General features: G+C 39.6%; 1 protein-coding gene across 1 annotated transcript in view; it reads left to right on the top strand.

The window, feature by feature from the left end:
• GPC5 (glypican 5) overlaps positions 1-27,238 on the top strand; it is a 653,116-nt gene that overhangs the window by 25,259 nt on the left and 600,619 nt on the right. Inside the window, exon 2 of the mRNA XM_087865050.1 lies at positions 16,646-16,807. Within this exon, the coding sequence (XP_087721176.1) occupies positions 16,646-16,807 (162 nt within the window). The remainder of the gene's footprint in view (positions 1-16,645; positions 16,808-27,238) is intronic.

Below are 27,238 nucleotides of genomic sequence, written 5' to 3'. Positions count from 1 at the left end.
TACTTTCTACCACACAGATACAAATGCTTTCTCTTTCTCTCTCTCTCTCTGTATGTGTGCGTTTCTGTGGTGGTGAGGAGCTAGGGAAGTAGAAATGAAGGGGAAGGAACTGATGGCATTGGGTTATTATGGTTTGGTATAGGAGGGAGAGAGAGGGGGAAAGGGCCAGACTCGGGAGGTGAAATGCAGGCCAGAGGCAAGAGTTCTGTAGAAGCAGCAACTCAGAGTCATCGCGGGAGCCTGGGGACCCAGGAACGTGGGGACATCCGAAGAGGATGTGAGATGGGGGTGTGAATGAACTTCTGGATTGTAGGAGGGAGGATGACAGCAATGAGCGGGGGCGGGGGGAGAAGGTGGAACTGTCAGAAGTCTCAAAGGAGAAAGTTTTATAGAAGAGATCAGAGGAGAAATTGACTGAAATCCCCATCAGGGAGCAGGGAGGAGAGAGCCCCCACCTGTGCTGCCAGGTTTGAGAACAAACTTCTTAGGTGTGATGGGTTTGTAGGGAGAACCAGATTCTGGGTGAGGGAGGAGGATGCCGGGAGCTTTTGGAGAAGGGGATGGGATACGGGACAACCTGGGTCCAGAAGAGAGGGTAAGGGTTGTGTAGCTTGTCGGAGGAGATGAGCAACATGAGGGTGAAATTATCAGACAGAATGCCAGAGGGTTTTGTAGCCTAAGAAGTGGCCAAGAAAAGCTAGGATGTGAGGCAAAGGAGTTTTAGTCCAGTAATGTCTCGGAACATTGATAGTAGTTTTCAGCCCAGAATCCAGCCGTGGTCTGGAGTTGGGGTTCCACCGTTGTGGGGTGGGGTGGGATGGGGAGGCAGTGTGGGCTAAGTGGGCCTTGGTGCTCCCACAATGGGTCGGGACTCCGTGGTACTGAGCCTTGCTGGCCAGGCAGGCAGTTGCCACTCTCTGGAGGTGGTCGGGTAAATCCATCTTCAAATCTCTTAAGATTAAGAGATTCTGAGTATTTAGAATTTTAGCAGAAGCTATGTGATGGCTCTCTATTCCTTTGATGTGATAGCTGGGTTTTGTTACTACTAGCTAGATTTTATTATTCTACATGTCATTCTCTTAGAGTATAAGAACAAGGTCTTTCTTGAGCTTCAAAACATGCCACTGTATTCTCCCCATCTTAGTTCTCTAAATCAGGGGCAAACTGCAGCCCTCGGGCCAAATCTGGCCATTGCCGTTCATTTGTGCGTTGTCGATGGGCCAGATGTGAATTGTTACAACAGAGACCATCTCTCCTTAAAGTTGACCGTATATATTTACTGTCTGGCACTTGATAGGGTTTGCTCACCTCTGCTCTAAAGAGTTTCTTGTGCCCTCCTTTCTACCTGTCCTTCTACACATGCAGGAGCTCTTTGTATAATTATATGTGTTTGTTAACTAGTATACAATCCATGAGGCATCTCCTTGTAGAATGGGCCTCTCCCTGTTAACTCCTAAAATCTAACCAGCCATTTCATGGCTTGATTATTTTGCCTTCCTAAGAAGATGCTGGTAAATACCCTGAGCTCCCACATTCTTCTACCATCCTATTACTTTAGAACTCCCAACGTAAGACAGAAATGAGATGAAACGAGATGCACACCTCAGATCTTCTGGTTGTACCATTTTGAGGGAATAAGTGATATCACGCGGACAAACAAGCCCATATTTCTGTACTAAGAAGCATCTACCTGACAATGTAGAAACCCTATCTCTGACTGTTTTTTCCTGTCCGCTGTCAGTATCTCCAAAAGACCCCAAGACGTAGTTAGTTTGGACTTGAGCAGTGCTGTAGGCATTGGCGCTCCTGTGTGGAACGAGAAGTCAGTTGCTCCTACAGTGGTCGTCTGCCATTTCTTGGTCACCATCATTCATAGTGTACTCTAGTTTTTTTTGTTTTTTTGAAACCAAACTACCCACATCTCAGACATGCAGTTCCGAGTGGGCTTGATCCATTCTTGAACTTCCGCTTATCTTTTCTTTTTTTTTAAAGATTTAATTATTTTATTTGAGAGAGAGAGATTGAGAGCTGAGGGGAGGGGCAGAGGAAGAGGGAGAGAGAGTCTTAAGCAGACTCCCCGCTGAGCACAGAGCCCGAAATGGGGCTCAGTCTCATGACCCTGAGATCACGACCTGAGCTGAAACCAAGAGTCGGGTCCTTAACCAGCTGTGCCAAATTGGTGCCCCCAATTTCTGATGATCTTAAACCAATCGACATAATTCCTTTTTGACCATAGTGAGTGTTTGGATATGGACACTTAAGCTGGCCAGAGCCCATAAAATGTGAAGTTTACTTGGACTTTTGAGAGAGAGAAGGTTTTTCTTTCTTCCAGAAGGACTACTTGAAGTTATATTTTCTCTTCTCCTGAGTGGTGTGGACTGAATCACAGCAGCCTTGTTTTCACTTGAGGCTTAAGTTCCCGGGGGTACTCACCACGGGGAAACTGAGGATGGAGCAAAACCTATGGAGACAGAGAGGAGAGACAGAGAGGAAGCAAGTCTTTCGTGAAACTGTTTAAGCAGCAATGTCAAAGGTTGCTTAAAATTGTATTTATACTTTCAGTCTGCTGTACCAATTAAATCCCTTGTGGGTTTTTGCCCATTTGAGTTGGATTTTTGTTTCTTTTTATTCACAGGTATCTGGGTGACGCAGTTCCTTTTAGTGTGTGTGTTAAACAAACGTGCTGCCAGTCGGAGTTCCCATAGCAGAGTAGGTGAAATGTCAAGTAATAGAGTTGATTTTTAATACATTATTTATTTCTAGGCACACAAAAAAGCCCTGGGGACTTTCTGTGAGCTTTGAGTGTCGGTCACCATTCTGTACCCAGAACCACTCTACCTGTTCACCCACAATTTCTAAGGTCGACTTAGTTGGCTGGGCTTTTCCATGGTCATGTAATCAGTATTCCTGAGACCCTTCTATATAACTTACTGATCAAACCATCCTTTCTTGCTACACCCCCTTCATTAGAGTATGAGCTGAGGCATTTCGGTTGCAAGAAACACAAACTAATTTGGTCTGTTTAGTACAAAAATAATTTATTAGAAGCCTTTAGAGGTATCTCACAAAACCCCAAATTATAGGTAATTGTTGGGCCCCAGAAAAGGACTAAAGCAGGAACTGTAGAGACTCCGGACAGTTTTCCTTCCTCTCTCTACTCCGTACATTCTGCCTTTTGTCTCCAGGGCACTTCACTCTTAAATTATATATAAAACAGCTCTGATGGTAAACAGACTTGGCTTTTTCTGTGGTCCAGTTCCACATTCTCAGATGCAACAATCTAGTTGGCTCTGTTTGCGTCACATATTCACGTTCAGTGGAACAAACTCCAATCAGATGTGAGGTCCCATGACACACATGTGCTATCAGGGGTGTCTCATGGAGGTGTTGATAGAGCAGTTCTTGGAGGAAAGGGAAGTTAATATGAGGTGGGCTGATTCCACAGGAATCGTACCCTGAGAAGTCATTTTGGCCTGAGCTCCATTTATGAATGAGAATTTCTTCTCCTTCCCTACCCCTAGCCCCACCACCAGCAAGATCTTTAGCCCGTATCCATTGGTTACAAATACATAAGGAATGATTAATTTTTTTGCCAGGTGGTTTGGAATCTCAGCTTCAGCCTGGCTTTGAGGAGCTCTAATGCATGGGCCTGGTTTCCTTTAGAGAAACAGTGCAGGTGGTCTTTTTAGGAGAGTTGGTGAAAGAGCAATAGAATAATTTGGGGGCTTTTTTAAAACTGAGGGTATGAGGGGCGCCTGGGTGGCTCAGTCAGTTAAGCGTCTGCCTTTGGCTCAGATCATGATCCTGGGGTCCTGGGATGGAGCCCCACATCAGGCTCTCTGCTCAGCAGGGAGCCTGCTTCTCCTTCTCCCTCTGCTGCTCCTCCAGCTTATACTCTGGCTCTCTCCGTCTGTCTGTCAAATAAATAAACTCTTAAAAAAAAAAAAAAAGAAACAGGATGAGATTGCAATTCATTTTTTTTTTCACACTCAAGTAACAGGCTATATACATCTATCTATCTCTATATAGATAGATAGATGTACGTGTATACATATAGATATATGTAGATCTTCATATATCTACATATGTAGATCTGTATCTGTCTATCTGTCTATCTAAAATATGTATGCCTTTTGTCCCCTGAGCTGGTTATGACTCCTAATACATGACTGTAAGTTTGAGAAAGCATTCTGTTTAGCATACCTTTCTCTGCTTTATAGACACAGAATATATACATTCATATTAGAAATGCTTGTTATTGGTTATAAAAGTAAAGATTTAAGTATGTGATTTTGTATCAGTGTTGATCAATCATGGCTGGAAAGACAACTCTGAGTATATTACCTATTGAAGGATCAGTGATGCCATTTATATACATGAGACACAGCATTACTGCTCTACCTGTGAATATTGTGTTGACCCTGTTTGTCTAAATTTGTAGATCACCAAATGTTAGTTATTTTTTATTGAATCCAGAACCAAAAAAATTCATTATAGCTGAAACACTTAATACTCTTTTGAATTTTTTTTAATTTTAATGAATAATACCAATATATACTTTTATAGGACAATGCCTGTCTTCCATAAAAGTGGATGAATCTATAACTTACAGCAATAGATTATTATGAGGAATATTTGTAAAACTCTACAATAATCACAAATACTATTTTAAAAGGTTTATCGAACCAGTTTTGAATATCTTCAGTGATATTCTTATCCTGGATCTGTATTTAAAACTATCTGAGAGTGCCTGGTGGCTCGGTCCGTTAAGCATCTGACTCTTGGTTTCGGCTCAGGTCATGATCTCAGGGTCATGAGATTAGATCCGCATGGGGCTCTGTGCTCAGTGGGGAGTCAGCTAGAGATTCTTCCTCTCCCTCTCCCCCTTCCCTGCTTGTGTGCACTCTCTCTCTCCTCAAATAAATAAATCTTAAAAAAAAAAACAAAACCAAAACTGTCTCATTGATTTTAGGCCACGAAAGTATCTTAGTATTCTTACAAAATATTTATGTGCAAATAAGGAGAAAGGGGAGGAGATGAATGCTCTATTGAAGATCTTTTGCTCCAGGCCCTGAGGTAGTTGCGTACAACACACTGAGAAACAAGGCAAAGGTGGTCTTTATCCTGTCGGAGCTTGCAGTCTCAGGAGAGAAAAAGAAATTAAATAGAATCAATTAAATGCACAAAAGCAAATGGTCAGGTAAGCACCAGGATGCAGGGCACTTATCAGGGACTGTTAGGTACCCCTTCCCGTCAGGGTTGGCAGAAGCTAGAAAGGAGTGGACATTACCCTTTGTAGCACAACACCTTTCACGAGTTCAAATGACCTTGTAATTATTTCTTATCATTAATAGGATCCCAAATGCAGTGTGATTGTTCATGTAGTCACAGTCAAGAAAACAACCAAAAGAGTAGCCCAGATGATTATAGGTCTTAGAAAAGTACAGGCAGGCTGGCTTTCTTTCTTTCTTTCTTTCTTTCTTTCTTTCTTTCTTTCTTTCTTTCTTTCTTTCTTTCTTTCTTTCTTTCTTTCTTTTTTTAAGATTTTATTTATTCATTTGACAGAGAGAGAGAGACAGCCAGTGAGAGAGGGAACACAAGCAGGGGGAGTGGGAGAGGAAGAAGCAGGCTCCCAGCAGAAGAGCCTGACCTGCGGCTCGATCCCAGAACTCCAGGATCACGCCCTGAGCCGAAGGCAGACGCTTAACGACTGAGCCACCCAGGCGCCCCAAGTACAGGCTTTCTTGAATGTGGCTCCTTTCCCCAGCAGAACAGATCTCTCCCTTCTTGAAAGCAGGTCTTCACCATCTTTTCCTTTCTCCCCTACCCTACCTTTCGTCCCTCTGCCTCATTAATGGCTCCTTGTCCCATCCTTTTCAAGAGCTTCTCCTCTGCTCCGATTCAGATCGCTAAGCTTTGTCTTTGGCCATTGCTTCTCACCCAGTGGCGATTGAGTATGCCCAAGGGGGACATTGAGCAATGTCTGGAGACTCGATGGGGAGGAGTTGCAACTGGCATCCAGGGAGTAGAGTTCAAGAATGCTGCTAAAATATCTACCACATATAGGACAGCTCTCCCACAAAAATACAAAAGCAAAACAAAACAAAAAACCCAAAACCAACACAAACCGCCCCCCCCCCAAAAAAAAACAAAAAAACAACAATTGTCTGGCCTAAGGGTGAAACCCTCTAAATTTAATAAACTAAACCCTTTCCTTAGATGGTCTCTTTGAAACTCTCAGTATTTATAGTACTGTTTTGTGTTTCAAAGTCCCAGGCTCACAGCCTCAATCTGGATCTCTCTCGGAGGGTTCTTGAGAAGCTGCTCCTTCTTGTGCTTTCTGTGCATTCTCCTTTTCCGTTCCCACTACCATGTATGCAGCCAATTTCTCCGGCCGAAATCTAAGGGTTGTCTTTAATTCCTGTGTCTTACCTGCCACATCCCATCTAAGACATCCAAGTTATCTTCCACCTTCAATGGCTATCTAATCCAACCACTTCTCATCACTTTTACCCAAATCCTCTCATTTGCAATACAGAAATACTGATTCTCAAAACAGCAATTAGGTGAACTTGTGAGAACAAATCAAATCATGTCACTCCCCTACTTCCTTTCTTCATTGTGAAAATCCCTCCTAAGTGTGAGCTAGGAGGCGTTGTGTGAACCTACCTTGTCTCCTGTCTTTCTCCCCTTAGTTCACATACAGGGTTCACAAACATGAGGTTTAAGATCCGTTAATTTGCGGTTCTTACCAGATTTGGGAAATCTATAGTTATTATTTCCTGGAGTATTTTATCTACCCTATTTTCTCTTTTTGCCTCCTGGGACCCCAGTTTTACATGTTAGATTTTCTGGTATTCTCCCACAGCTCTCTGAGGCACTCTTTATGTCTGTCTCTATGTAGTTTCAATTTTTCTCTCTTCTTTAGATTGGATACTTTGTATTGGTCTCTCCTAAAGTTCTCTGACTCTTTCCTCTGTCATTTCTATTTAGTTATGGAGTTTTTATTTTGCATATTTTTTCAGTTACCAGATTTCCATTTTGTTTTTCTTTGTAGTTTCTTTTTCCCTCCTGAGATTTCTTACTCTTTAATTTTCAGAGCACATGTTCCTTTTACTTCACTGAACAGAGTTGTAATAGCTCTTTAGAGCCCTTCCCTGTTTACTCTAACATCTGGATCATCTCGTGTTGGTCTGAATTATTGCCTTATCTCTTGAAAATGGGTCACATTATACAGATTCTTCATATGTCCAGTTATTTTAAATTGTCCTCTGGACACCATGAATGTTATGTTATTGGTGTCTCTGGATTCTATTATATTCCTCCAAAGAGTGTTAATATGTTTGTCTTCAGAGGGAATTACTCTGGTTGGACTCAAACTGTCAGTTGTGCCTCTTGGGAAGCTACTGCAGTTTTAATCAAGTCCTTTTCCCTTAGCTTGCCAGTAGCAGGACAACTTAGAGTCGGCCCTGGCTGTGAGAGGTGTAGTTTAGGTCTCAGCCAGAGATTTGGGCAGAGTGTATGTATAGCAGTTGGGGTTCCCTCTCTCTGGCCCTCCCTTGGCTGGTGTTTCTTCCTCACTTTCCAGCCACTGTGATTGCCTGGATTTCTATCATCTAGTGCTTTGGTTCTAAAAAGAATTGAGGTTTTGTTTTTATTTATTTATTTATTTTTATTGGAATTTAGCCACTTTATAGATGGGCTGCCCTCGGACTAAAAGCCACAGAGACGGGAAACAAACCCTATGGCTTTTCCCTTCTTCAAAATAGTGACTCCCCTCCAGAATCTTCCCTCTTTTGTTCACTCTCTAGAGCTTTCAGGTCATCGAATGTTTCACTTTGTCCAGAGTTAATGGTTGCGCTCTGTTGGTGGCACTGTCATACGCAAGTGGGACCCTTCTTCCTGTTTCTTGGACATATAAGGTTATTACCACTTCAGAGCAGGAAACTGGAGCAGGCATTAAGCAGGTGCTATTCAACTCTCCACTTAATATCAAGTCCTTTTGAAGTTCTGGAATAAAGCATAAAAGAGAGTGGCGTGGCCTAGCCCGCCGTAAACCCGGGCACTATTAGTCATGCTGCTGTGGCTAGGTCTCTTGGCCGGTGACAGAAGCTGTGGTAGATCCAGGCGTCACTCCGAGCTGGGGAATGACTGTGGCATCTGCAGGCCCTGCGTCCTTGTGTCATTAAATTCAGTTCCAGCAGGAGAGAGAGAGCTTTGTTTTCCTGGAGGCCCCAGCAAGTATCTTTTTGCATTTCTTTCTTGTGACTGGCTATTTCTGAATCAATCACTGTGCCGACAGGATAGGATGCTATGTTTTAATCAGTCTAGACTCATCATTGTATATATGTATACATGTGTGTATGCGTATCGATCTCATTTGAATCGCATGTGTGTGAGTGAGGGACAGGTGAAACTGACAAGGAAATTCCAGGAGGGATAACACATGCCCGCCAGCTCCTAGCGGAACCAATGCCATTGTCATTATTCTTGCTGGATTCATGGACTTCAGTATTTTTTATTCCAGCTAGGTGAAGGTATACATTTGACTCAGTCAGAACCCTTTCACCATATAACATTTTACAAACTCCTATCACTTTCAGAATTTATGGCAAGAAGACAATCTCAGAAAAGATAGGAGGAGCAAGTTTACCAGTATAACCTTCCCACTCTTAATTCCAAGGTCCTATTTTCGTCTGGTGAGCATTTGGTATTTTATGACATGTAACATCTACTCTGGTGATCCTGAAATATATCTTGATCTCAGTGTCTTGGTACCAAGGGCTCTTTTCTATGTTAGCCATCAATAAAGGTGGTTTGGGCTACAAGTATAAAAACCCTGTAAGTTGACTAGGGGAGAATAAATGTTTGAGACAAAAGGAGAATGTATGTTATCAACTAGCCATTCTATTTTAAATGTCTTCTTTATTATAAAATAAAACACGGAAATAGAAAACCCTTGGATTTAAGCATATTTGATTAATTACAACTCATTACAATCATTGTTATTGAAGCTTGGGTTGTCCCATGTTTTGCCAGTAGGCATCTTTTAAAATTGGCTGCTGTGTTAGACTGAATTGTGTCCCAACTCCTCTCCACCTCCCCCCCTCTCAGAATTCATAAGTTGAAGCACTAGCATCCAATATGGCTCTATTTAGAGATAAGGTCTTTAAGGAAAGAAAGAAGGTTAAATACTTTAGGTCATGAGGATGGGTCCTACTCCAATGACTGGTGTCCTTATAAGAAGAGAGAAAAGATACCGGGAGTACACCTGCACAAAGAAAAGGCCATGGAAGGACACAGAGAGAAGGTGGGTATCTACAAGACAAGAAGAGACTTCTCAAGAGATGCACCATGATCTTGGACTTCCAGTGTCCAGAGCTGTGAGAAAATAAATTTCTGTTGTTAACTGACCAGTCTGTGGTATTTTATGACAGCCCAAGCAGACTAACATAGCTCCTGAATCCTTTTCATGAGACCCTACTAGTTATTTGATGGCTTCTTTGCTCTCTAGTGGATAAGATGCTTTAGGTAGTTTGTCATCTTATATATTTCTTGTTCCAGACCCAGAATGAGGCATTTCTTTAAGAAGCACTCATTTCATCTTGGAAGAAACGATACTGCGAGATGATAATCTGGGCACAAGGGATGCCTTTTGCCACTCAGTCGGTCATTGTTTCTAGGCCTTTTCAGTGAACTAGGAAATATGTATTTTTAAAGGTAAAATTTTTCAAAATTTCATATTGATACTTCAATTCAAATTCAAGATTACAGAATTTTACTTTACTATTTCTTTATGACTCTATCTCCTTTCTTCCATACTAAAAAATCCTGATTTTCAAAGATACAGGATAGAATTAGAGAATAGAATTTGAATACTCTATAATTATTTGTCTTATCCCGTATTATATCCCTAGCAGTTGTAGCATAACATAAAATGTTAGTATTTTTCCTGTTTTCTTCTTCCATGGCTAATATTACTTGCAATATTTGTTGTTACTGTCTTTTAAATCCTTTCATTCTTTTTGATTTTTCAAAATTTCTTATTTTTTAAAATCTTTTCCTTTCCTAAGGCATTACCTTTGTGGGACTGGCTCCTATGTTCCTTCTGTTTTAGTTTTCATCTCAGAATTTTTTCTTTCATCTTTACTTCTTTCCTGAGTTTTGTCGCCCCTTAGCTGAAGTTTTCTGATTATAGATTTGTGTTATTCTTTCACTACCTTTTTGTTTTTTTAGGTGTGTATCTTTTTAGTATGCTTTGTCTGTGGGAATATTATTCTGTTTCTTATTGTCTTTTTTATTGTAATAACTCTGTGTGAGATTTGACCTCAGTATTTTTTGTTCGTTTTATATGAAGTGAGTATTATGTGAGTATTATTTCTGGACATTTAGATTGAGACAGGCTTCAGAAAAGCTTTTCTAACTTTACAAAACTACTTCTGTTTCTGTGTAACATTTAAAAATATGGGTGCTTATTTTCTGAAATTTCTTGGCTTTATTTCCCTTCTCACATTGGTCTAGACCTTCTTTATCTATGCTTCTTGGATCCCTATTCTGTTGACTTTTGGTCCCACTTCCAGAAGTTCCTCTTCTCTGTGGAGTTCTATCCTGAAAAAGAGCCTGCTTGATCTGTTTTTAGAGTTCATAGAGGTCCGGATTGCTCCTGACCATTCACTCCCTTCTATCATGGGTCCTTCGCACGTACCCAATAATCAAAAGGGCCAAACTTTCCCTGTTTCAGCTGCCATTCTCAAATTGGCCCACTGTTCTTTTCTGTGAATTCTGTTGGCTATTTTGGGAGTTCTCCTGTACCCAGGTTCTTCAGACATTATCCCACTGTTTCATTCTTCTACCTGCTGTCCAGACTCTGATACCGTGAGGATCTATGGCTGTTGCTAGTTTTCCCCCACCTTGTTTATATTTTAAAATCGTGGGAATACTCTATCATCTAGTTTTGTTACATTTCCTGGATTTATTTTCTAGTTCCATCTGGTTCATGTGGGGATTTGGAGATAGTGAAAACCATGCCTTCACTGCGGCCATCTTTCCAGAATGCCTACCAATGCTCCTATTTAACACATTAAAAAAAGAAAAAAGATACATAAGCAAGGAGATCGTTGTAACAGTTTCTCATGCTGGAGAACAGAAAAGAAGACATGTTCACCAATACTGGTGCTTCTGGATGAGAGAAGAGGAAAAGCCCCCAAAATTCTGGTTGAAGGTCCCTTCAGCAAGGAGCCTGCTGTTTATTTTTCATTTCATTCATTTTTAATAATTGAATTCTTGCAGAGCTTGATTTTTTCGTTCGGAAACGTGACTACTGCTCCTGAGCCTGGGTCATGTCCTCCTGCTGTTTCATAGCATTCTTAGTCCATGCCATGTTCTTTGAAGCCAGGCTTTGAAGTATTTTAAAAATGAGTCTTGCTACCTACATGATGTCTGTTTGGGCTCCATCTGGCTTTGCTTTCTTAGGGTGCTTGTTCTGTTTATGGTGGGGGAACTGTAGCCTTCCATGTTGGGCGTTTTATCAACAAACAGCTTGTTATGTCCTTTGTGTTTATACTGTGAGCAAAATGTAAGACGCAGTCCTTTCCCTGAGGGTGTTTGGTTCATCTCGTCTGTCTTCTGGACTGATACAGAAAGCAAGGGAACCAGTGTCTTGTAGACTCTTGCCCTCCACGGCTACCCCAACTCTGAATACCGATGAAAATGTCATGCCAATTAAACATAACTAGGTCTTTGAATAACAGCCCTGATTTGGTTTGGAGTTTAGTGTTACATTGTCATTATAAAGTCTGGATTAATTAATGTAGATCCTCATCAACGCGAGGGATGTGTTTGCTCCTGAGTGGTCTCCATTGCTGTCCTTGCATACTCAGAGCTGTGAGACCTGATGGGTTCTCTCCCACATTATGTTTAAGATAGCGGCCAAGGTAACTTGTAGTTTCTTTCTTTCTTTCTTTCTTTCTTTCTTTCTTTCTTTCTTTCTTTCTTTCTTTCAAGTGTTTATTTTTAAGATTTTATTTATTTTTTTGAGATAGAGAGGAAGAGAGAGAGAACATGAGTGGTGGGGAGGGGCAGAGAGAGAGGGCTGAGCAGGGAGCTGGATGTGGGGCTTGATCCCAGGACCGTGAGATCATGACCTGAGCAGAAAGCAGGTACTTAACCAGCTGAGCCACCCAGGTGCCCTTGGTAGTACCTTTCTAATTGTGCTTCCCACCGTTTAAAATTGGGTGAAAGTGCAAATGCCAACTCTATAACTTTATATTTTCGCCTATTTTGTTTTTGAGTAAAACTCCTTGGATGGTTCCTGGGGGCGCCTGGGTGGCGCCGTCCTTAAGCGTCTGCCTTCGGCTCAGGGCGTGATCCCGGCGTTCTGGGATCGAGCCCCACATCAGGCTCCTCTGCTAGGAGCCCGCTTCTTTCTCTCCCACTCCCCCTGCTTGTGTTCCCTCCCTCGCTGGCTGTCTCTGTCAAATAAATAAAATAAAATCTTTTTAAAAAAAAAAACAAAAAACTACTCCTTGGATGGTTCCTAACCGAAAACTTAGTTTCTTGGAACTGACAAAGCAGATGACTTCTTATAAGAAGAAGAAGCCAAACAAGAATCAAAAATGGCCAGTTATGTCTGTAGACAAACTATTTATAGATTTAAGACTACAGGTTTCTTCTCAGTAGGGTGATGGTGAAGAAGATAGTTTGGGAATCACTGTCATTTTTCAAACACCAGCTCCACCATTTTGTAGTCCTAGGTATGTGACAGTGGCCAGTTTTTGTTCTGTCTCCATTTCCTCATATGTAAAATGTGGCAGTAATGGTCCCTACATCATAGGGTTAATGTGAGGATTAAATGAGACAATGTATGTGCACAGTAGATCCTCAACTATTAGTTTGATGGATAAAAAATGGAGTAGCTGTGATTTTTTTAGGCACTGTACTGGTCAACTGGGATATAAAACTGAGCAAAAATTGGGGCGCCTGGGTGCCTCAGTCAGTTAAGCATCCAGCTCTTGGTTTGGCTCAGGCAAGATCTCAGGGTCCTGGGAGTGAGCCCCACATTGGGCTCCATGTTCGGCGGGGAGTCTGCTTGTCTCCTTCTCCATCTGCCCCTCCCCCTGCTTGTGCTCTCTGTTGCTATAATGAACAAATAAATCTTTAAAAAAATAAGAAAATTCCTTCACTTGGAGCTTTACAGTTAGATGAGGGGACTAATTAATTAGCAATCACATGAAGGAATATAACGTTGGGACCACGATAAACGCAATGGAGAGGCATGAGGTACTTCAGGAGCTTATAATAGGGACAGGAGCTGTCTGGGAGGTTAAGGAAAGTTCCTGCAGGAAGACTGAGTTCAAATGTAAAGAAAAATAGATGAGAATGAGTTAGGAGAAGGTGTGTGCTTGCCACATGTATGAGTGAGCACATGTAGGACGAGAGCATCCCCCTCAGAGAGATGAGCGTGGGGAGTGGCTCTGAGGCAAGAGGGCACTAGGTGACTATGAAGAACTGAAATAGGCCAGTGTGTGAAGGGAGGGATACAGTGGGCAGCAGTATTACCTGAGATGAGGCTGGAGCATGCCTGAGGGAAGGAGTGGTCCCAAATTGAGGCCTTTCTAGGCTATGTTTAGGAATGTGGTCAAGCAAATCATGTTAGGTGTTTGAATTCTGGAGAGACATTTGCAAAAATCTATTGTTTTTGGGTTTTTAAAAAAGATTTATTTATTTGAGGTGGGGAGGGGCAAAGGGAGGGAGAGAATCTCAAGCCAGTTCCCTGCTGAGCATGGAGCCCACCAAGGGTCTTGATCTCATGACCCTGAGATCATGACCTGAGCCGAAATCAAGAGGCAGCCACTAACTGACTGAGCCACCCAGGCGCCCCTGTTGTTGTTATTGTTATTATTATTTTTATTCCTTAGCAGTCCTTCTCATACTAAATATGTTATATACATTAATGTTTATTTATTGATTTTTTCCTCCAATCTCTATTATTGTTCTCTGAATGCTTAATTCCTCATTCCTTTCATTTAGGAATAAAGCTGAGAAGATAGCTTTGTTTTCTTTCAATCAGCTTTACTATTTGAAGTGAAATTTGCTTTTGTATAACTTTAGGCAAGATAAATGAAAAACAATTGCCAAAATATTACCTACTGTGACACACATAAATATTTTATGCCTCCTCGCCTTTGTGAAGTGCTCAAATGCTGTCATTTGTTACTTGTCGAACTTAAGTGAACTAAAACCAAAATCATTAGAAATTTTGGTGTCCTGCGTTGGCAGGAAACTCAGACTGATTTCACATGTTTTGATCTTACCCAGAACCAACTTTTGGAAATGTGTGATGAAGGGGGAGCTTGACAGGGTCTGTGTGTGTGTGTGTGTGTGTGTGTGTGTGTGTTTATGGTCAGTGAAGAGCTAACATGGATGCTGTGAAACTCCCCAGACATCAGTAAGGCTACAACTCTTTTTCCTACCCTAAAATAAGGAAATAATGTATTCTTTTTTTTTTTTTTTAGTTTTTATTTTTTTTATTTCTTTTTTTTCTTATAATAATATTTTTTAAATTATATTATGTTAGTCACCGTTCAGTACATCCCTGGTTTTTGATGTAAAGTTCAATGATTCATTAGTTGCGTATAACACCCAGGGCTCCATGCAATACATGCCCTCCTTACTACCCATCACCGGTCTATCCCATTCCCCCACCCCCCTCCCCTCTGAAGCCCTCAGTTTGTTTCTCAGAGTCCATAGTCTCTCATGCTTCATTCCCCCTTCTGATTATCCCCCCTTTCTTTATCCCTTTCTTCCTCTACCGATCTTCCTGGTTCTTATGATCCATAGATGAGAGAAACCATATGATGATTGTCTTTTTCTGCTTGACTTATTTCACTTAGCATTATCTCCTCCAGTGCCGTCCATGTTGCAGCAAATGTTGAGAACTCGTTCTTTCTGATAGCTGAGTAATATTCCATTGTATATATGGACCACAGCTTCTTAATGCAGTCATCTATTGAAGGTCATCTCGGCTCCTTCCACGATTTAGCTATTGTGGACAATGCTGCTCTGAACATTGGGGTGCATATGGCCCTTCTCTTCACTATGTCTGTATCTTTGGGGTGAATGTATTCTATTAGGACATGTAAATAAAATTGTCTTGAGCTTTACATAAAACCTGAGTAGCCTTGGGATGCCCTGGGGCTCATACCTTGATACCCCATCAGTGTTATCCTGGATAGGCCCCATCCATGCGGTGCCCCTTTACTTCCTTCTCTAGCACACCTGCTGTGTAGAAAGGTGCCTGCCTGCCCTGTTTTGTTCTGTAATTTGCATATTATCGTTGTGCTGGTAAACTTTCCTGGGTTTACTTTTTTTGTATTTGTAAATTATTCTGGTATAAAATGAGGTTTTAGCTCATCTAGGATGAGAGTTGTTAATCATATTATCATTTTTTCTAACCACAACTATTAACATATGTATAATAACTTCACATTTCACGTAATATGCACCTTCCCAGAAGTTTTCTGAATACGGTTGTAAAACTGAAAAGTACTTTAAGGGGTGCCTGTGTGGCTCAGTTGGTTAAGCGACTGCCTTTGGCTCAGTTCATGATTCCAGGGTCCTGGGATCCAGCCCCACGTCGGGCTCCCTGCTCAGCAGGGAGCCTGCTTCTCCCTCTCCCTCTGCCTCTCCTCCTGCTCATGCTCTCTCTCTGTCACTGAAATAAAGAAATAAAATCTTAAAAAAAAAAGTACTTTTAATGGTAGGAATTGTCTCTAGCAAGCTAGGTGATGAGTAGAGTTTTGGATGGTGGGTTTGGCCCATGGGAATCACGATCCCCACTACAGTGTTATTGCTGATAATCACTTACTCCACGAGAAGCACGAGCATTATGGGGAGCTGAGAAATTAGGTGAAGGTTTTTCATCTTTATCTGATGTACAAAATTTGATTGTATTTCCTCAGGAAAAATAATTGTCTTAGCCCATATAATTCTTTTTTTTATTTTTTTTAAATTTAAAATTTTTTTTAAATTTTTTAAAGATTTTATTTATTTATTCGACAGAGATAGAGACAGCCAGCGAGAGAGAGAACACAAGCAGGGGGAGTGGGAGAGGAAGAAGCAGGCTCACAGCGGAGGAGCCCGATGTGGGGCTCGATCCCATAACGCCGGGATCACGCCCTGAGCCGAACGCAGAAGCTTAACCGCTGTGCCACCCAGGCGCCCCTCATATACTTCTGTATAACATATGTAGATCAAATACTTTTGGCTGAATTAACAAAATAAGCAAAAATAAAAGTTTCCTGATTTAGCTCTGTACTTATGTAATAGTTAATTTGTTTTCTATTACATAGTCTATTTGTTAGTTAATGGTAATTAGTTAATTGAGTAGACATACTTAACATTTGATCAATATGTTAATAAAATAGTTGAGTGAAGAGTTAATGGTTTAGAATATTTTGTTTCGTGGTTGGGTTAATGGACAATACCTATATATATATATATTTTATATATATTTAAATAGCAACTGCTCTAGTAAATCAGTTTCTCACATAGAACATGAGCCCCTTATATGCAGTGCTGACATGTAACATGTAATGTTTGTTAAATGAACAGGTAATTATTCTGAAAAATATTGTATCTGTTCCAGGACCTGATCTTCAGGTTTGCATATCCAAAAAACCTACGTGTTGCACCAGGAAGATGGAGGAGAGATACCAGACTGCAGCTCGCCAAGATATGCAGCAAGTGCTTCAAACATCCAGCTCGACATTGAAGTTTCTAATATCGCGAAATGCCGCGGCTTTTCAAGGTAAATGTATCTTGATTTCTGAAAGTAAGGAGAAGCCTTGTTATGTAGTTTTCCTCATTATTATACTGGGACACTTGGCTGGGTTTACTTAGCTTTGCATACCATTATTCTGGTATAAAATGAAGTTTTAGCTTCTTCTAACCCTCCAAACTTGTTTCTGAGGTCATCCTGGGGCATAAATATTTAGTTGGACTGGGGAAACCGTTACGTTAGTGAAATGGTCCTTGGAAATACATGCCCTTCTAGGATCCTTCCAGGGCCCCCAGTATTCTGACCACGGTTTTACTTCAACATGGATGGGCATAATAATTAGATTTTAGTAGGTTATATAACATAAACTCTCATTGCTATAACATAAAATCTCATTGCTTTTAACAGGGTAATTATAGATTTGTTTTTAAAAATATGATTTGAAGAAATATTTATCTAATTTTTCCTCTTGCTACCTCATATGGTTTTCATAAGAACACCAGTGTGATATATCAAAGTGCAGACAAGTCTGATGAACAGTAAAATAGGAGATATTAATTGGATATTTAAGGATCAGCTAAGACCAGAACTCAACCTTAATTCAAACAGTATGTTCAGAAATAAAATTAATGGGTTATAAAATTACAAGGCACGTTGGAAAATAGATGATCTTTTTCTTATTTTAATCATCATCTCTATAAAATTCCTTATTACTACAATAAAATAGCTTAATTTATTTTTCCTTTTATAAAGCATTAGCTTTTCTGTATATGATTAGAATGAAAATATCTAGATTAAACTACTTTTCAAACAAATTTATTGCTTTCGTTCAAAGCAAAATATAACTTCTGTTAGTATTCTTTTTTCTTAAGTATATTCATGTCAGTCTATTTAAATAATTTGTGCTCTGTTTACATGCATAACTAAAGCACAAAGCTGATTAATTTTTAAAATTATGCTCATTAAATAAAATAAATACAATAAATCAGGATAAAATTTAAGTTGAGATGAAATGTAGTTCATGATGAATTGAGGATTTTTTTTTTTTCTTGGTGGAAACTGACTTGTCAGATTTTAAGATGTTATTATATTAGTGATTTTTTTTTAGATGTCTTAGAAACAACCTTATTTCTGTTATGGGATATATTCATAGGAAACTGTTGGAGGAAAACATATTGATACGCCTTTTTAAGCAAAAAATTGTAATTTTAACTGGCTGAACCAGAACCAGAAGACTTTAACTACACACACACACAGTGATGTAATGATTTTGTCTCATGAAAATGACAACATGCACAATATGGGTAATACATTGTAAGGATAAAGGGACAGTGAATAAACCAATTTGACCAGAACAGGGATGGGGAGTGTGGTAGAGATTCAAATGCTTAAAAAGGTGAGCTGAACTCACATGGAAGGAGATGTAAAGCACCAGCTTGAGTTTGAGAGTCATTGAAGACTTTTGAACAGAAAAGCGGCATTATGATTTCTTAACTTTTAGTGTCAAAACTAAATCCCTTCAAGTAAAAATATATGGCCGAAGAAGATCATGACCAAAGAAGCCAGTATTTTTGGATAGCGGTATTAAGTATAGAAGTGAAATAAATGCCCTGAGTTGCTAATATACTGGCAGTCAATGAATGTTAGTTGAACATTTTCTTCTGCCTTCAAAGATACTGTAACTTGGCACACATTGCTGATCAATAAATTGCTTGATATCATTGCTTGATAAATTGATCAAGATAGAGAGATAGAGTACATTATTGAGTGCCTGGCTGGCTCAGTGGGTAGAACATGCAACTTTTAATCTTTATATTGATAGATTGATCTATCTCTCTATCCCTAGATCGATCGATTGATCGATCTATCTATCTATGTATCTATCTATCTATAGAGAGAGAACATTAAGTTCAAATGATTGGGAAAAATACAAAACCTGAATTATTTAGACTTTTAAGATGGGTTCAGGCTGCTGAAGAATTTTGGTGATACTGCTGAAAGTTTGGTGACAGTGAAGTGGTAGAAATACATGGCATTGCTTCTATCTACCAGGGTGTCAAGTAATTTTATGTACGTAAGAAATTTTTCTCTTTAATTCATTGTGTTGTATTCAATAGGTTGAGTTTTGCTGTTTACTTAAACATTAATCATAAAAGATGAAAATGGTAGGAACTTTCTTAAATATGACTTGTTACAAATTGTTGTTTTCTCCCTTTGTGAAATGTCAAGTTTTATTTAAGAATCATGAGAACGCAAGATAAATTGAGAAGAAATTTACCTAAAGGCTAACTTTACTGGAACACATTCGCTCATAAGAAGAATACCTGCTTTTAATTTAATAAATAGAGTAAGTAGCTTTAGGCTTATGTCCATAAAAACAAACTTAAATATATATGCTGAAAGCAATTTGAGAAATCACATTTACTGTACCATAATCGAGCACGCGGCTTTATCAGAAAGTAAAATGCCGACCATCTAGTTTCTGTGCCATGAGAATATCTGAAAACAATTCAAAGTCTTTATTTTTCTAAGAAGAAAGAAGCCAACACGTTTTATTGGGAGACTCTCTGCTTGAGAGAAATTTAATGGGGAAATCAATTCACTTCTCAAATGATGTAAGTAGATTGGCTACGTTTTGATATTTTGACTTTTAAATATTTCATTTATGTCTTCTGTTTCAACAGTATTAACCTGTTTTTTTAACTGGTATTTTGGGTTATAAAAGACTTTAGACCAGGTAGTAGTCTAGATGTAGTATGGTTCCTTCTCTCACGGCGTTTATAGAATCCCGTGAAAGCATGTTTTTGAAGCAACCCCTTGGATGTGGCCAATGGGAATGATGACTTGGGTCTGCGGATTTAGTGGGCATCCACATTACTGTGAGGTGAAGGAATTGTTAAGGGGGGGAGGAAACAGTGCTGGCAACGGTGCTAGAAGACGTAAGGTTATTCCAGATACAGTCCACATTCAGCTCTGGAGGTCAGCCCTGGGAGGTACATACCAGTAGACTTGGACTCAGCCTATTGGGACAGCTCTTCTCTTTTTCTTTTATAGACTTTGTTTGTCTCAGTCAGATTTCCTTAAAATAAACAACAAAACAAAAAACTATTTTTGGAAGGGTCCATAATTATGACCTGGGACTTCACTATATCTTAAGTGTAGTCATTCATACAGGATGGAGCATTTTATAAGCTGGAAGGAACAAGCTGATATCTCTGTGTCTGTTGCTGTTCATAAGTACATGGTGCTGTTTGCAAAGAGGAACGTTGGCTTTACAGACAATAACTGTTCTTTATTTTCAGGGGCTTAATAATGCTCATGAATAAAGCAGAACAGCCTGAGATCAGGCAAAAGAGTTTGCTTCCCTTCAGCTCTTTTACTGTGAGTGTGGGGGTGCTGGCTTTAAAAATATTTTGGAAGTATTCTTCATAATGTTTTATTTATTTATACACTAAAGTACAGTGTGACTCATAAAGAAATAGAGGGAGTTGACAGAGATTATGTCATCTACTGTAAAAAAGCAACTCTTATGCAGTTTTCAAATTTGTCAGTTTTTTAATCTCCGTTCAAATAAGATGATGCGGTATAATTTTTTTAAATTGAAAACTATACAAAATTTATAGCATCACTTTCAAAAATTAAAAGGAAGCAAAAAATAAAAAAGAAGGAATTTTTGGGAGAACACTCCTGGAAAGTTGTGTTTTGTTGAAACGTTGGGAAGGTAAGGTTAAAAAGCTACATCTTTCCTTTGTGGGGTACCTTTCCCTATTTCTCTTATCTTCCAGTAGCTCCTGTATTTCTAAAATATGTGGTAGATACTGTCTTTATTCTGGAGGTTTCCAGTTCCATATATGGCATTTAAAATGTGTACATCATTACAAAAGACTGAGTGATAAATGGTACAGCAGGAAAGATTTAGCATTTTTATTTATGATGTCATTCTCTTGGCTGATGAAATTTTCATTTCTCGATTGTAAGTACTTGAAAGATTGGCAAGCTTGTTCTCATGGGTTGAGATGTGAGATTTAGGAATTTAATAAAAAATGCATTCCTATTTTTAATGAAATATAAGAATATGTTCAAAATTAAATATCTTATTTTAAAAAGTAGGTGAATTCAGAATGAGAATGTAATTAATGGACTTTCCTCCTTCCACTAACAGATGTTAGCTACCGTGAAGCGTGTAGCTCGTGTATAGCTACTGTAAACTTAAAGTCAAAGACACCTACATCTACAGTCAAAGGCACAAAGATACAGTGAATATTGGAATATATATCAACGTATAGGAGAGTAAAGAGATTTATATAAATGTTATTAAGCATCAAGTCCATGAATCTTATTTTATTCACTTCAGCTATGCTTTACAAAGCTGGATAATATTTAAAATTATTCCTTGGAAGAGCCTTAGGTGGAAGGATAAAGGAGGAATACTGTTTTTCACACTGAGAATTACCTGATCAAAAGTTCAAGTGTAGGAGAACGGGTAGCCTTAGCCTGGCAGTGTGCAGAAGGCTTGTTTTTCTCCATCTCTAGCACCCAGTAAATATAATGAACTGAACTGTGTGAATAAACGTGTGAATGAACAGTACTTCGCTCCAAGATGGTTCTGAAGTAAAATGTCAGAATCTCTCCCTTCCTCATTGCTTTCTCTCATGTATTCCTCTCTCGATGACTTACTCTAGCGGCGGAACACCTACTAGGTGCTAGCGCTGTCGGGTGCTTGGTCCTAAGTGTCCGGACCTTCCATCTGTTTTATTTGTGTTGATTCCTTCAGACTTCTCATATGCCAACATCTGGTTATTGCTTTTGTGAACTAGCAAGGGGCACATGATGGTGTCTCTGTCAGTGGCATTCGGAACGTGATTGCACTGTTTCCCCCTTCGGTTTTAGGCAGCTGGTGGTGTAGCCTGTTATCTCCTACAGCAGCTATTGATGCGATTGGTCTTTATCCCACTGTCCTTTATCTCTGAAATGCTAAAAAATTGTTTCTTTTGAATCTGTGTCAGCAGGCTGCTGTTAATTCCGAAAATGGATAATTTTCCTGTGTTCTAGATAAAAATTGCAAGAGATTAAATTACTTTTCAGCTGGAAATAAAACTGGCTTGGCATGCAGCATTATCGATTGTGGAAATAATATTAGGTATAGACCTAAGACCGGGTTTACTTTGCAAAATTTAATTTTTAAACTTTAAGAAGTAAACTTTTAGTTGTTTTAATTCTGACTGACAATAGGAAATGATAATATCACCTGTTGCCACGGTAATCTCACCTAGAAAACACAGTAACCTGCTCATAGTAGGTGAAACAATTCTTTCTTGATTTTATATTAAACACATTTTCAGTTAAATCTTTTCAGTGTGAGAACCGCACATTTATTTTCTTAAAGATGAGTTAACATTTCATCAGATTCTTTATCATTTTGTTATCTTCATATTAGTTCAATCTTACTTTTGCATAAGGGATCACAAGGGATGATTCTTAAGAGCTACCTCTGTGTTAAAGGAAGGACAGGACACGTGGGAAGTTACAACTAGTGATGTTTTTGAAATTTATCTGTCCTTCTACCTCTCTCTTACTCATCCATGTAAAGTGATTTATAAAATTTCTTTTAATAGGTACATTTCTAGGACATTTGTTCATTCTCCTTTGGTGGACATCCCAAGAATATTTTTGTACTTCTAATGCGTTAGCGATCATTCTTGCTCAAGTCTCTGTGGGCACGTGTTCCCCTGGGGTTCTCACGCAGACGGCAGACAGTGAGACTGGGGCTTACTGGACATGTGCATTGTCAGCCTCACTGCATACAGCTGAATTGCTCTTCAAAGGAGCTGAACCTGTTCAAACTCCCACAGGTGGTTGCTGTCCTTTGTTGTTGTTCTACTTCCTTCCCAACAATTAGTATTGTTAGAAATTTGAAAGATTTGCGGAACTGATAGGTGCAAAATGGTATCTTCTTTTCAAAATGCATGGTTCCCTGATTAGGGCATTGGAATGTCTTTTTGCAAACAGTTCTTTATTTTTTTGTGTTCTTTATTTTCCCTTATGATTATGTCCCGTGGACCTGTATACACACTTCGAGGGTATAGACCCTGTTGTTGGTGTTTTGTATGTATTTAAGAGGTTTTTTTTTTTAGGTACAAAAAAATTTTTTTTTTTAAGATTTTATTTGAGAGAGAGAGAGAGAGAACATGAACGGGGGAGGGGCAGAGGGAGAGGGAGAAGCAGACTCTTGGCTGAGCTCAGAGCCCAACATGGGGCTCAAACCCAGGACCCCAAGATCATGACCTGAGGTGAAGTCAGATACTTAATCCATTGAGCCACCCAGGCACCCCAAAGATTTTTTTAAGGTATAATTTTTTTTTTTTTTACATATATCAGTTTTGATTACCACATCTTAAAGTTTTAGCTAAAATAATTCAAATGTTGGGACATCTGCGTGGCTCAGTCATTTAGCGTTTGCCTTCAGCTCAGGTCATGATCCCAGGGTCCTGGAATTGAGCCCCGCATTGGGCTCCCTGCTCAGTGGGGAGCTTGCTTCTCCCTCTCCTACTCTCCCTGCCTGTGTTCCCTCTCTCACTGTGTCTCTGTCTAATAAATAAATAAAATCTTTAAAAAAAATAATTCAAATGTTTTTCCATCTTCTATAGAAATTCAAGCTTTCCACAAGGTTTCTGCATATTTGCATGGCTTGTAGTCACATGCTTACTCCTCCCTCTGCTCTTCTACTCTTTTCATTTGCTTCTGGTTCATTCCTATCATATTAATTCAATATGAAAAATAATTTTAAATCACCACCTCCATACTTACCCACATACATGGATATGTATTAACCTATGGTGTATGTATAAAATCAATTTTATGAGATGGTGATGATAAAGGAAAATAAAATCTAAAAATTATAAATAGTAACAAATCGAACATTGATTTCTATGTATCCAAGGGTTTTTCCATCTCAGTCTCCATCATCAATCCAGAAGCTACCATCTTCACATCTTCTTTGGCCCTTCTACTTCCCACTTCCTTGACACTCTCCTCTCCTCTTTAAGGGGTAACATAATGTATCTTTTAGTTCCTTTTATTCATTATATGAGCATGGACATACTAAATAAACATCACATGGCTCTGAGGGTGAATTTAAACTGGGGACCTTTTTTTAAATTAAAAAAAATCTTTTTTATTAAAATAATCTTTTTTTTTAAGATTTTATTTATTTTGAGAGAGAGAGAGAGTGCGAGCACAATCGAGGGGGAGGGGCAGAGGCAGAGGGAGAAGCAGAGGCCCCACTGAGCGGGGAGCCTGATGCAGGGCTGGATTCCAAAACCCCAGGATCATGACCCAAACTGAAGGCATACGCTTAACTGACTGAGCTACCCAGGTGCCCCTAAAAAGTCCTTTTCTCAAGTCTATTGAGATATAATTGTTCTCCCTCTGCCTTATTGTTAGAACCCCAGTTTTGGGGGGATGATCACCCTCGATGTCAAAGTGCTCAGGGACAGCGAGCCCTGCTGCAGCTGTAGGGATGGTGCGAGCTGGAGTGGGAATGTGCGGCCAGTGGAGCAGCGCTGACGGAAGCGCTGCAGGGAACGGGAAAGGAAATGAGCTGAAGTCCCCTTAGAGGGCTGACAGTGGAGATGACTAATTAGTAGTGAAGCCAGTTTGCATGATGGTACAGCTGTTTTCGTTTCTAGCCCTGTCTAGATTTTGCCTCTGGAGAAAGCGTGAGTAGTGGGAATCCGTGGTTGAGCACAGATCATAGGGGATTCTATCATCCGTCCTGCAAACCCTCGTGGGGCCATCTCCATGTGCCAGCGGTGTTTTAAGTGCTTGGTGTACTTCAGGGAATGAAACAAAAATCCCTGTCCTCACAGTGTGCGTTTCAGCCAGGGAAAGTAGAAAATAAATATAATACAGGTATAAATAGGATGAATTAAATGCTTTGGGAAAACGTAGCGTAGAGCAGAAGGAAGGGGAGGGGCAGTACTGGAGGACTGCAGTCTTAAACTGGCTAGTCAGGGAGAAGGGGACGTTGGAGCAAAGGTTTGATGAAAGTGAAGGGGTTGGATACATGGATGTCTGGGAGAAAAGCATTGTAGCAAGGAGTAACCCGAAGGTAGGAATGGGGCTCAAATGTCAGAGGAAGAGCAACAAGGCCAGAATGGCTCTGGGGGGTTGGGAGAGTGGTTGGAAAGGCTGTCTTAGAGACCCAGGTGCACATCATGGGGGGCTTTTATTCTGAAACAGAAGTCTTTGCCATAGGTGTGGCTTGATTTGAAAACAGTTATTCTGTCTAGTTGCTGAGGGGCATGTACATCCAGCTTGTAGAGGGGTGACGGTGGACCTGGGAAGCCGGGAAAGAGGTTAGGAAAATAATCCAGAAGAGGCATTGTGGTGACTTAGACCCCGTACTGGCAGTGCAGGTGGTGGGAAAGGGTCAGATTCTGGATACGGTGTGATCATCACGGGGCCCTGGGCACGGTGGGAAAGGAATTGAGGCCAGGACGGGCTTGATTGTAGTAAACTGCACCTAGGGTGCGTCTGTGGGGTGTGGGCCTGGTGTGTCATGGAGGCGAATTAGAGATGCTGAGGCGGTAGGGTGCTTTCCACGGGGACTTTGGAATCTCTGAGTCTGCTGGAAAAGTTGGAGTGAGAGAAACTGTCATCTGTTTCTAAAACTCTCAGTGGAAGAAGGAATTTGTGGACATGGCAGGACATTCATTGATTATCTGATAGAGGCTAATCTTTTGTTTTTAAAACCACTTTATGGAGGTATGATTGACACAGAAAGCTGTATTTAATGTATGCAACTTGATGAGTTTGGAGATAAGTATACATCTGTGAAGCCATCACTGTGATTTATGCCATAAACATATTGGCGGAGGCTGATCTGTGACACAGGATTAAAATAGTCGTGGTCTGGAAGAACCAGAGGATTTCCAACTGCTTCCTATGATCAGGCTCTGTGAAGTGGTAGAGACTGTGTTTCTATAATACCATATGTGTAAATGTGAAAATAACATTAATTTTGATAGAATAACTCATGATTCTACATAACAGAACATATTATCAATATTTAGCATAATTTAAAAGTGAAGGGTATTATAAAGAAATAACACAAATAAAATTGAGTTGCTTGAAATTTGTGAATGAACTTTGAGCATTGACGAGAAAAAGCATGTAATAAGCCAGTGCTTAATAAAGTTAAATAATAGTAATTATGATCAAAATCATGTTTGTATATGAGAAATTTATTTTAAGCTTATTTTAATTATAAAACATATTACATAAAATTGAAACTAAAATTCTTTGTTAGTCAATAACCCGTTTAGCAAATAGGTTCTGTGATGAATTTAAGGCCCTTAGGACTCAAATGTGAAGTTTTGGTAGTAATTCTCATAATTTGAATAGCATCATTGCCATTTACCATTTTTATATGAATCAAAAATGAACTAAGGTCTGTTTACCAAACACTATCAATAACTATCAATCATTTCAGTAATATCTTCTTCTTATATCATTTCTTATTTAATTAGAAATGCTTACAGTTCATGTAACTGGCATTATCGCCAAATTTAAAATTTTTAAATGTTGTAATAATTCATTGTAAATTATGAAACATAGTTTATTAGAGATATGAAAGTGTTCTTAATAGTGAGCTTTTTTTCCCTATAGCCTTGGGGGAAGAGAGGATTAAGATGAAAATATTAAACCATCATCCATAATATTTAATTGGTAAAGTGGTAAAATGTAATAGAAAATAAGATACCTTTCTTTCCTCAGACAAATAGAGGACTTAAATTTTATAGCCATTTCTCAATGTAGCTGTTCATGATGGGAAATTATCCATGCATATCTCCCTGCTTTTAGCATAAAATATATCTAGCAATAAATGGAATATATATGCTATAGCTTTTATGCAGAAGGCAAAGGGCTTGAAATGGCATCTCAAGATCCAGAGAGTCATAATAGTAAATAAAGGGTAATTGTTGGATAGCTATGCTGTGTTCCTTTTATTCCAGGGTAATTCTGCCTGTGGGCTAACTTTTGTATAAACAAAGATAATTGAACTTTTGCACCTTAAAGGATATTGTTATCTTGTACTATTTGACTCTGTCTCCTCTGGGTATAAAGTTGACTTGAATGTTAAGGAAACATATTCATTTTTTTTTCTCTGTAAGTGGGAATAAATTGAAGATACTACATAATAAAACAAACATTGGTTGTGGGGGAAAGCACTTGTTGTGATTGGACAGGCAATATGCTTAAGAGTTTCAGAACAGGGGTTTTAAATTCGGAGAGTCTAGGTTGAATCCTATCTTAAGATTTGCTGGTGGGGCCTCAGTTTCTTGACTTGTAGGATGGGATAAGAATAGTACCCTTCTAGGCTGCAGTTAATGGGGATTGACTGAGGCAATCCCTGTGAAGTAGCTGGTATGGCAGCTGGTGCCTAATAAACGCTCAGTG

This window comes from Ursus americanus, chromosome 10, assembly GCF_024610735.1.
Source record: "Ursus americanus isolate L20-20 chromosome 10, mUrsAme1.1.p, whole genome shotgun sequence".
Taxonomy (NCBI): Eukaryota; Metazoa; Chordata; class Mammalia; order Carnivora; family Ursidae; genus Ursus; species Ursus americanus.
Note: the sequence above shows the minus strand (reverse complement) of the source record. Positions and strands in the feature narration are given on the sequence as shown.